Source organism: Perissodus microlepis, chromosome 10 (genome assembly GCF_051167445.1).
Source record: "Perissodus microlepis isolate ML-2025 ecotype Zambia chromosome 10, ASM5116744v1, whole genome shotgun sequence".
NCBI classification, from domain to species: domain Eukaryota; kingdom Metazoa; phylum Chordata; class Actinopteri; order Cichliformes; family Cichlidae; genus Perissodus; species Perissodus microlepis.
This window is the reverse complement of record NC_140470.1, coordinates 184,205-196,669: the sequence shown is the minus strand read 5'-3', so window position 1 is coordinate 196,669 and position 12,465 is coordinate 184,205. Positions and strand designations below refer to the sequence as shown.

The window sequence follows — 12,465 nt, the reverse complement described above, 5'->3', positions numbered from 1 at the left end:
GGGAATAAAAGCAAACAAGGGCTGGTAGTACAAAGAGCTACTAATGCACAAAATGAAAAGAGGAATTGTTTCTGAACAGTTCAGTGCTTTGCTATTACCTTAAACTGTTGCAGTAGGAACTTTGGATTACTTTGAAAAGGGGCAGCTGAAAGACAGCGAGAGGGAGATCCAGACCAAAAAAGGTGTTGAGTCAGAGTTGGAGAAACTGCAGGCTTAACAGACGCACGGCTATGGGAAGAGAAGAAAAAGGAGAGACCCCGACAGACATGCAGGCATCTGACAGACATACAAGCGAGGGAGAGTGTAAGTGACAGTAAACTGAGGGAGGGATAGAGAATATGATAAAAAAGAAGATGTCTGTATGAAAACCTTTGCTCATGTTCTGTGATCAAGCAGAACAGCTAGAAAGGAAAGGCAATTGAGGAGGGGTTTGCAGTAGAATTAGGTCGTGATCTGGAGAAAGCCGACTCTTACTATAAACATAATTTTAAAGAGTCAAACGGGAGAAACTGCAAACTGAAGATTTAAAGTCATGGACACCAGGGCTTCACTACAGCACTAAAACAAACAACCAAGCCCTCACCCCCTGGGAAAAATGTCAGCGGGGCCTGACCTAGGTGCATCTGATCTGGCAGAGGGCCACCGGACCACAGGACCTGTTGGACTCCAAACACTGTTGGATCTACTGGTTGGCGTCTATCAGGAATTCTACTCTTCACCCTTTGCAAGGGAGAAGTATGTCTCTGGTTTTCTCCAGTGGGGTGAGTTCTTGCCTCTTGTTTTAGGTGTGTGTGATTAGGTATTTTATTTTGTATATAAAAGTATGTAATTAGCCAACTCCTCACAATTGCTCCTTTATAATATCTCTAAATATTACTCTGCTGGACATTATATGCTTCTTGGCAACCATTTTGTTTTGCTCTCAGTCTCTCGTTCACTTGTACTTGTGCTGTTTAAGAGCTACATTTCAGAACAGAAAACCAGAACTTTACTTATTATTCATTAATGGATGGACATACAAGTATATTACAGAACAGGGATCATGCATGGAGAACCTTCAAACATAGTAGCAAAGTGGGCATAATCTATGGAATTTTTCATTATCTGTGTAAATAAGTTTGATGGAATCATACTTATACACATTATGATTCAATCATACTGGCAGTGAGTGCCACAAAAACAGCATCTGACCTCAGTTGGGTTAAAGGCCTGGCAGGGGACCAAAGGAGGAAATACAACATCTGATGAAGTCTACACTTCAGGCAGTCATTGACTGGAAATGAATTTCATCCAAGTATTGAATGCAGTCCTCATGTTTAAAGTTGTTTGTTTGTCCAGTTACTTCAGAGCCTCTAAAATTATTGAAAAGCAGCTACAGTTAACCTTGAATTCAAGCTAAAGGTCTATACAAAAGTTGGTTTATTGTGCAAGTATATATGGCTCTATGTATGTGATTTAGCTATTGTGATAAAACAGAGCAAATGTTCTAATATAGACACTAAAATAACCACCAACTGACTGCTGTGGGAAATAAATGTAGGAGAGGCTACAATAAATTTTTTTCTAAGATTTTGTCTTTAACAACTTTCTCACCTGCCACTTCAACATGCTCATGTTTATTCCTGGCAGATTTGATTTACATTTTCCAGGGATTGATGCTATGAAAGCACTGGGCAAAACTGCTCTAAAAGTAGCTGTGCAGGTTATGTGCACAGAATGTTAGAAGTGAATGAGGGCTACATGACTGAAGAGGACTAACTGTAACTGTAACTTTTGGGTTGTGACACCCTTTGTAGTTAAAATCAACAAAGGCTGTCACAAAGACAAACTTCTCTGCTGACTTTTGGCAATCCCTTATGAATTCACTGTCACCCCAAGGATGGTTGAACAGGCAATAGGTTGTAAAGAATACAATGATTTAATACCAGATATAATGATATAATCCCACAGAGAGAATCACAGCTTACATATAAAAGCTGCTTTTTGTGTTCGTCTTTTCATTTTGCATCCCCTCTTTCTTCCTCATTATTGACAGAATTGATCCATACGTGTGACTGGCTATAAGTATACCAACTGTATTTTCCAATAGGGTGGAGAAACTCATCTTTTCAGTGACGTGACATTCCAAATTTAACACAACACGTGTTCAAGAATGAGGATCTGGTTTCAAGCACTAAAATATTACAGTAAAAATAACTTCTACAATTAAATCATTAACTAACAAAAATATGCAAGTATGTTTAGAAATTACTTAAAGTATTCAGAGTTACACCACTGACTGCAAGAAAATAGTCCCTTTGAATTTCATGTAATTAAATGATTAGACAAGAATTAATACAGAATCAGTGTTTTAATTCGCTAAGCACTTCAGCTCTAATTCTACATATACAAATTATAATTTGTAGCTTATTTTGGATTTTTTGTTGCACTTTTCTGATTCTACATAACTAAACTGTAAATCAGGCATTCTCACAGCACAGATAATGATCTTTTTTTCTTATTATGGATAAATGACTCATTTATTGCTCTCCCTTCTGCTTAGTCTGCTGTACATTAGAGGTGCAAAAGTTCTACAAAAGGAAAGTGTGTTTTCATAGTCCTCTTGTTCCATCTCTTTTTCTGTCTGGTTTGCTTATGGTGTCTTACCTCCCTACATGGCTACCTAAACAGAAGATGTCATTGATGGGTACCAAGCCAGTGTCAATATTTACAGGAACGAGCAATGACTCCATTACTGCTTTTTCTTTTCTTTTCTCTTTGTTATATACTCTTAAAATGTTATCTTAACAGCACTGGTCAACAGAAGTTTTAGTAGCAAAAACCATTTTAGTAGCAAATGCAAAATCCAATATAAAAATAAAAACATATTTTGGTGGCACTTTCTATTACAGCTCCAAAAAATAGAAAAAGCTTGGTGTCAACCATGGTGGCCAAGCTGTCATCCCTGTTAGAGAACACCTTCCACCCCATGCAGGTCTTTTTAACAGCACTGAGCAACTCCTTCAGCGACAGGCTGTGGCAACCAGTGTGTCAAGGAGGGATTTAGGAGCTTGTTCCTTCCAATTGCTTCTTTACAATGACCCACAGCAGTATAATTACTGTATCTTTGTATCTCTCACACACATACACATGATATTCTAATAACATCAGTGTCTGTTATTACTGTAGAATACTGTCACTTTTTGTTTAATATATTTAACGCCTGTTATGTCCCGGTGTAGGGGTACCGGAACGCAACATAAGGGTTAAAAGCAAAGTGACCCCGCCCTGGTTCCCAAAACCATACACAGAAGCCGGTTTACAAGTTAAAGGTGCTTTATTGTGTCTAAACTGAAGCTTAACTCCAGGGAGAACAAACAAAACAAGCTTATTCAGAAATGGAGGTGCTATCTAAACCCTAGGTGAAACAAAAACCAAACAAAAGTCGAGTGCTACTCCTAACTGAATAAATAAGAGAAAACAGTACAGACAATAGTAAGGCAGTTCACCCCATCTGCTTCAGCACCCATTTACACGTAGGGATGGGTATCGAAAACCGGTTCTTGTTGAGAACCGGTTCCTACTGTTTCAATTCCTTGGAATTGTTTGCCATTTTTGCAAACGATTCCCTTATCGATTCCAGTCGCCCCGAATGACGTCACCACGTTGCGGAGCGTCATTTACCTGGCAGGAAACATGGCGGCTCAAGTTTGATTATACTTTTCGAGAACGGATGACAACAGGGAAACTTGCAATACTTGCAAAGTGGATATTTCATTTAAGGGAGGAAACACTACGAATATGCAAAAGCATTTGCTCACAAAACACGCGATGACCTTAAATGAATGTCGTGTTTTTAATTCCGCTCCGGACTCGTGAATCTCAACCCAGCAGCAGCGGTAACGTTTGCACGTCCTCTCCCGTTAATGCGGCAGGTAAATAATCAACTAACAGTGCATATTATGTTAGTGCGATCTGCCTTATTACAAAACCTGCCATTACTGTGCATTTAGGTGACCATGATGAGAGAGACAGAGTCTGGCTCAGATGCTGGCAGTTCTCGCTGCAGTCTACCGGTAGCGTCTCCTTTCAGGCCAGGATAGACGAATGTCACCGAGCAGTGACTCAGTTTGTGGTAAAAGGCTTGAACCCATTTGCCACAGCAGATGCCCCCGATTTTCGGTGAGTGAATGTGTTTAATTGTAGGCAGGGACATTACTGGATATTCTTGTGTAATTGCTACAGAATAATTTATGTTAAACTTTGTTATTGCTACAGAAGAATATTTATTTTATTATTTTACATTTACAATTTTTTTTCCTGGGGACCCTGTGACACCCCATTGAAGAGCCGTAGGCTGGATCTCTTAAGATCTCACTGCTGGGTTTGTAAGGCCATGTTACTCCTAAATTTCTATCTTGTTCAAAGAGAAGATATAAAACAAAGTTCTAAGCTAATTGACCTTAGTGTTCTCCTTTTTTAAAAAGAATCTATAAGAGAATCGATAAAGAATCGAATCGTTAAACAGAATCGTAAATGGAATAGGAATCGTGAAAATCTTATCAATACCCATCCCTATTTACACGTGAAAAGTAATCTATTTACAAAGCTCAACAGTCCTTAGCAAAACATGTGCACAAAAGTCACAGAGTTTGGAGGCCAAGGACGGGTCTGCTGCTGCTGTCAGTTGCTGTCCCAAGACAACTGCTGGAGAGGGTTTTTCAAAACAGCCACTTGATCAGGAAGCCAATCAGCAGCCGTCAGCTCTCCAATCAGGAATGACCTGTAGACTTTTAAACACAGAACAAAAAAAACAGCCACCGGGATCCGAATTATGGCCCGGACCGTAACACGCCTTTAACACAAAGTGTGGAAACCAGTGCAGTTAGACACATTCCTCAGGCTAAGGCAGTATGCTGCACAGTTTGGAGCTTGTTGTGAAGTGTATCAACTCTAGTCCAATGGACTGCTTTCAAACATATCCTGTTCAAAACATAACGCATTTGCATTTATATAGCACTTTCCTAGTCTTAAAAATCACTTTGAGTGATTTTAGACCAAAAGTAACAAGTTACATCCTTTTCCTTCTGGGTCAATTAAATGTTTTATCCAGTTGGGAGAGAGACATTTTTTCAGAGCCTTGGCGGTTATTAGCCTTGATAGAACTAGGTTATTTATTAGGTCATGTGCGGTGACTGTCCAAGGATCAGTGATGTGGATGACATGAAAATAATCTCTGAAAATAACAATCTCATTATATAAAATAAAAAGCATCAAAGCACCACAGGACTCTATATATTACTTTTAGTCTACTAACCCAGAGAATTGGCTTGTTGTTTTTTTAAATGTTTGTTTGTTGTTTTTTTAAATTAAATACATGAGGGTGACTTTTCACACTTTTGTGAAGTAACTTTGCAATAAGTTGTATATCTAAAACTGTTCTTTCTTCATCTAAAAAGTTTACGCTGTACGTCTGTGTCACCCATATTCCTCTCTGGACCTGAGAATGAAACAAAAAATAATGGACTGGAAAACTTGCCTCTATTCATAACGATAGCCGCTATTTTTAGTTGTAAAGACTGAGTCCAAATCTGACAGTTGCTATGCTGAAGAGGAACTCCATTTATGGAAAACAGAACAATGTTATGCTTAACAGCAAGGACACAGAACAGGGAGCAGTATGCATACTCACAGTTTATAAGAGGCATCTGTGTTTTTTGGGAACCAGTTGGCCACATCTAAAAAAGAAAGGAATGCAAATTTCACATTTAGGGATATCTCCATTCACAAATATGTAAAAAGTGTACATACCTAATAGTATTCTGCTTAAGAATATTTGACTTGGGTCCAACTGGAATGGAATGGAATGGACTGTCAATTATATAGGAGTTTGCTAGTTCTACTAACTACTCCAAGCCACGTTACAAGCAAACAGTCACGCATATTTATGCACCACTTTACTCTATTTACGCAGAGCCTTATCGTGGCACTCAGGTGTATACCACGCTATGAGTACCATACATGCTAAGAATCAACAAATCAACCGAAGATGCAGATTGTTGAGCTGTGAAATCAAGCCAGAGTATATGCAGGTCACTGTATGCTAGCACAAGGAGAATATGAACATTTCACACAGAACAGTCTCAGCCAACTTAAACCCAGAGTTGTCTTACTGTGATAAGACCCCTAAACCAAACTGCTGACCACGTCCATCTATTAACTTGTGTTTTTTGTTTGTTTGATTTATAACAGTTAGGTACGTTTAACTCCATCTTATGCTGTAGAAAGCAATTTGGTGGCATTATTTGTGTCCACTTGTCCTAGTACATCGAAAGGTTTTGAAAAGTCAGTGCTGAATTCTATGAATTTTCTTTTCTTTTATGATTTTGGTCTTGAATCACCCCATATCATCTCACAAACAGGGACTCCACAAGGGACTGTCCTGGCTCCATTACATTTCACATTGTAAATATACAGCAGACTTCAAATACAAATTTGAGACCTACCCCATTCAGAAATACTTGTTGTGGTGTGTATCAGGAATGGACTGGGGAGCTTTCAAAAACTTTCAGCAACTGAAGTCACAAAAACAACCTCATATCTAAAGTCTCTAAGACGAAGGACATGATAGTAGATTTCTGAAGATTCAGGCCTCCTGCTGTCAAGGTTTTTAGGGTGGGCATAGAGGTGGTAACAAAATCTAAATATTTAGGTTTATACCTAGACAACAAACTAGACTGGTCCCTGGATACAGACAAACTATACAAAAGGGGAAAAATCACCTCTTTTTGTTAAGGACACTAAGATCACTTGACATCTCTAGTAAACTGCTGCAGGTGTTCTGTCAGCCTGTGGTGACAAGTGTGCTGTTCTATGCCGCTTGGAGAGGAAGGATCAGAAAGGCATGCAAAGAGACTGGACAAACTAGTGAGAAAAGTTGGCTCTGTGATTGGAGTCATACTGGACACACTGGAGAAGGTGTTGGAGAGATGCAATCTAAATATGTTAGAAGCCATCCTGAATAACCCTAATCACGAATATCTTTATGGAACAAAAACATCCCATCATTACAAGAAGACTCTACTCTATAACGTAAAACAGACAGATGCAGAAAATAATTTGCCCCCACATATTTTTAACTCAAATAAATATAGCAGATGAGCTATGTCAGACATGAATTTCCCATTGGAATCAGTAATTATTGTTATTCAGGTCATTCACAAGAAAAGAAAAGAAAGAAATCCATTCTGGTTTTTATCAGTTAATTAGTTCATTTCCCTTCAGTCAAAACAAAACAAAGCAAAGCAAAAAAATCACACATACAAAAACTCTACGCCAACCAGGAAGCAAAACAAGTATGAATCCCACCCAGTACTCCATAATTCTGTCATGGTCTGCAGAAGCAGACTGTGAAGGAGGACCCAAGTGCAGACACAGAAGGAGAAGGAGACAGAAATGAGTTTAAACAAAAGGAGAGCCATTCATTATGGCTGATTAAACATAAAATATAAAACGAGGCAAAACGAGGGAATGTTAGGGTGCCTGGGTCATCAACCCAGAGTTTTCAGTTTTACAATATTATTGAACTTTGATTTTGCCATTATTTATCATTTCTAGTCTTTTGGTTTCTTTGTTAGAGTTTTCTGCCTTCTGGTTTCAGTCTCTGTGGTCAATGGTTGCTCTGTCTCCCCTGTCAGCTGTATCCCCTTGTCAATTCCATGTGTCTGTGTTATCTTTCCTGTTTTACTTTGAAAGTCTGTGTCTGATGTTAATGTGTCTGTGTTTGCTTCCCTTGTCTCGTTAGTCCTGATTTGTCCCAGCTGTGTTTCCCTCCAGTCTCCCATTCCCTGATTGCTCTCTCTGTGTATTTAAGCCCTGTGTTTTCTTTTGTCTGTGTCACGATCTCCCTCATCCCACACTGCATGCGAGAAACTACAATGAGGAAACATGACCTTTGATTGATTGATTAGCATTCAAATATCTCAGTGAATACAGAATAAAGATTACCACAAAGCAAGAAAGCACAAGACAAGGCTAATCAAAAGGTATTGGCTGAAGAATATGCTTATTACGTCAACCCTTTTAACAACAGATCTTTTTAAGCATGCAGCTCATGTACATAGGGTTCGAAGCAAAGAATAAAGCAAAACAAAGCAAACAAACAAACAAACAAAAAAAACTTTCCACCTCAGATGAGTAACTACATAAAATTAAATTTCATAAAAATAATCAATGCAAAACAATCAAGAGTTTCAGTATTATTATTTTTGCTCCTTTCATTCTTGATTTATATATTTTTCTAATACTCTATTTTTAAACATGTTTTTAAACAAGGAAAATGAACTACACCTTTTTAAATCACTGTCATAACTATTCCACAAGTTAACTCCTCTAACAGAAACACATCTCTGCTTTTTGTTTGTCCTTATCTTGTTTTTTTTGTTTGTTTGTTTTTAAACAAATCTGATCCCCTTAAGTCATATTGAAACTGACTTCAAACAGCTTCTGAGTACTGTGGCAAAGCAAGTTATTTTGTGCTTTATACATTATCTGTGCCATTTTATATTCAACTAAATCATAAAATTTCAGGGTATTCAGAACAAAATGTTATTTGTTTCTATATAGTTTGATTCATTTATAATTCTTATAGCTCTTTTTTGTAACTTGAAAATAGGAAGAGTATTTGTTTTATATGCATTACCACATATCTCTAGACAGTAAGTCATATATGGAAGCAACAGAGAACAATAAAGTGTGTATAAGGATTTCTTGTTCAGGACATGCTTTGTTTTGTAGAGAATGGTTTTTGACATTTTTGTTTTCACATGGTTTATATGAGACTTCCAGCTCAGCTTATCATCAATTATCACTCCAATAAATTTATTTTCGTACACTCTTTCAATTTCAATTCCATTAACCCTGATTTTAGATACATTTTTCATTTGTCCAGTGCCAACAATAATAAATTTTGTTTTCTTTATATTTAACGATAACTTATCTATATCAAACCAGTTTTTTAATATATTTAACTCCTTTTCCACTGCAGTCAGAAGCTGTTCTAGGTTTTTACCTGAGCAATACAGAGTGGTATCATCAGCAAATAATACACATTTTAATAGTTTGGAAACACTACATAAATCATTTATATATAATATGAATAATTTAGGTCCCAGCACAGAGCCCTGAGGAACATCACAAGTTACCTTCAACTTCTTAGATTTTACATTATTGATTTCGACATATTGATATCTGTCATCCAGGTAACTTTTCATCCACTTGTATGCCATCCCTCTTATACCATATCTCTCTAGTTTATTCATTATTATAGAATGATCAATTGTATCAAACGCCTTTTTTAAGTCTATAAAAACACCATCAGTATATTCCTTATTATCTATTGCAGTAGATATCCCTTCTACAAGTTCCATCACTGCCATCGAAGTGGACCTTTTCGCTCTAAAGCCATATTGGTTATCACTTAGGAGATTATGCTTCTCAATATATTTATCAAGTGTATTAACAAATAACTTCTCTAAACTTTTCAAACCTGAACAGAATCATGAAATCTTTAACCTTACATGACATAGAGGGAAGGAACACAGATGACCTGACAAAGATGGAATGAAAACACACTGACTAAATACACACAGGAATTGATCAGGGGAAGTGGAAACACATGGAGAAACAGCTGACTGGAATGAACATAATGAACCCACAGGGGAAGTAAAACAAAACACGTTGAACATGGAAACACACAACTCTTCAAAATAAAACAGGAAACAGTGAGAGATATAGACATGACAACACAAACTTGACAATATGGAACACACAGAGATAAAACACATGACAGACTGGGGAGACACGGAACACAAGAAAGGACACATGAGAACATAAGGGAGGTGAAAGCACGTGCATAACTAAAAATAGAACAGTGAGGAAAACACAAACTACACAGAGGACAGAAAAAGACTCATAAATCAGGAGACACAGATGAAACATAAATTGAATAAAACTCAACTAAATCCTAATAACAACACAAGAACCAATATAATATAAGAAAATCAAAAATACAACATAATCTGAAAATGCTGGGTCACATAGCACCAGGCCCTGATATGATTTATCCAACTGGCTAAAGAAGCTACCTGCACTCAGTGAGTGTCTGGCAGCACAAATGAACAAGATGCTAATGGATAAGACATACCCAATGTGGCTAACCAAAGACCGGACAGTCCTGAGCCCCAAGTATCCCCATAAGGGACCATTCCCATCCACACTCAAAAAAATGAAATGTTGACTTTAATTAAAATTATTTTGTCAACAGGTTCCACGAAATTGCATTGTGTTAGTTTAAAGCAAAAATTTTTAGTTCATCTAATTTTAAAAAACTACTTAAGATTAACAAGAGATATTTAAGACTACCTAAATCAAGTTATGTTGTATGAACATAGATGATATATTTACAGATTAGTTTAGATTAGTTACTTCAACACATTTCTTATTTGTGGCAGTAAAATGTTAAATTTAAGTTAGATTAATTCAAATATTATATTTTCAGCCACCTTGTGCTTTACTAATTAGTTTTACATAAATCTATTTTGTCAACAGGTTCCACACAAATGAATTAAGTACATCCAACTTATTTTTTTAAAATTTCTTTTATTGCCAACACATTCAGTGAGCATTTGTGTAAAAAAGCTCATTAGGGTTAGTAACTAACAGTATGTAGACAGATGCAACATCACGACTTTAAATTAAATGTCTGTATCTGCCAGAAATAGAAGAAAAAAAACATTGAAGACCACATAACATGTTGATAAGATGACACTTGAGTTATGCACATGTGATGCTAGTAAGGTCTGTGGAGTGTTTTTTCTTTTAGTGTCTAAAATGGATAGCAAAGTTGCTATTTGCAATGATTGCTTAGGGTCAGTCCAGTAACACAACGCCAATGAAGTGCTTTCCTTTAACAATGCAAAGTGAAGTGTCCACCTCAACAGCCACAATTAAAAAAATTAATGTAATAATAATAATAATAATAATAAATAGTCCACTGATATTAGCAATCAAAGAAAATTATATCACCATCCCAAATAAAGCTTTAATAAAACATGCCAACATTATGGTCTAACAATAAAACAGCTTGTCAGCGTTCAGTTTTTTGCAACAGCACAGCAGTAACCATTTAACACTTGCCACTGTCAACATTTATTTTACCAGTGTTTGGGCAAAAAGCTTGAGTTGTAAACATTTTAACATGGAAACAATTGTTCGTCTTTAAAAGTCCGCAAAATATACATTCATCCTGTATTCCTAACTTACCCTTATTCTTAGTATGTATTGCAATTACCTTTACAATGCACACAATGTAGCACAAACAGAATATGAACACCTCATAACAATATGCCTTGAACGCTAATATACACACCACCCTTCAACATTTCTGGTGCAGTATCATCTCTCAATTAAATCCTTTGAATCTCAATTAACCCCCCCCACAAGAGTAAAATCTCTCAAATTGTAGTAGTTTACAAACTTTACAAAATTTTCTAAATTTCTCTTAAATGTAATTTTCGCTTTATCTGTCATTTTCAACAAATTACCATTTTATTCCCATTCAGCCTCCGAAAAACTTCTGTCCATCTGAAAGAACATTCATCATCCAAATTAAGGGTTGGCTTATTCATTCAGTTTATTCTTGAGCATCTGTACCTTGGTCAAGAGTCTGCTGACATACAGATGAAGGAAGAGCTTCTGAAGTACTTCAAAGAAAGCTTTCAGTCTTGAGGTTAACTGAGATTCAGTGCATACAGGGAGTGCAGAATTATTAGGCAAATGAGTATTTTGTCCACATCATCCTCTTCATGCATGTTGTCTTACTCCAAGCTGTATAGGCTCGAAAGCCTACTACCAATTAAGCATATTAGGTGATGTGCATCTCTGTAATGAGAAGGGGTGTGGTCTAATGACATCAACCCCTATATCAGGTGTGCATAATTATTAGGAAACGTCCTTTCCTTTGGCAAAATGGGTCAAAAGAAGGACTTGACAGGCTCAGAAAAGTCAAAAATAGTGAGATATCTTGCAGAGGGATGCAGCAGTCTCAAAATTGCAAAGCTTCTGAAGCGTGATCATCGAACAATCAAGCGTTTCATTCAAAATAGTCAACAGGGTCGCAAGAAGCGTGTGGAAAAACCAAGGCGCAAAATAACTGCCCATGAACTGAGAAAAGTCAAGCGTGCAGCTGCCAAGATGTCACTTGCCACCAGTTTGGCCATATTTCAGAGCTGCAACATCACTGGAGTGCCCAAAAGCACAAGGTGTGCAATACTCAGAGACATGGCCAAGGTAAGAAAGGCTGAAAGACGACCACCACTGAACAAGACGCACAAGCTGAAACGTCAAGACTGGGCCAAGAAATATCTCAAGACTGATTTTTCTAAGGTTTTATGGACTGATGAAATGAGAGTGAGTCTTGATGGGCCA

General features: G+C 37.2%; 1 protein-coding gene across 1 annotated transcript in view; it reads left to right on the top strand.

The window, feature by feature from the left end:
* Positions 1-12,465, top strand: part of dmpk (DM1 protein kinase) — a 63,703-nt gene continuing 51,238 nt past the window's right edge. Inside the window, exon 1 of the mRNA XM_084941334.1 lies at positions 1-761. Within this exon, the coding sequence (XP_084797460.1) occupies positions 596-761 (166 nt within the window). The 5' untranslated portion in view covers positions 1-595. The remainder of the gene's footprint in view (positions 762-12,465) is intronic.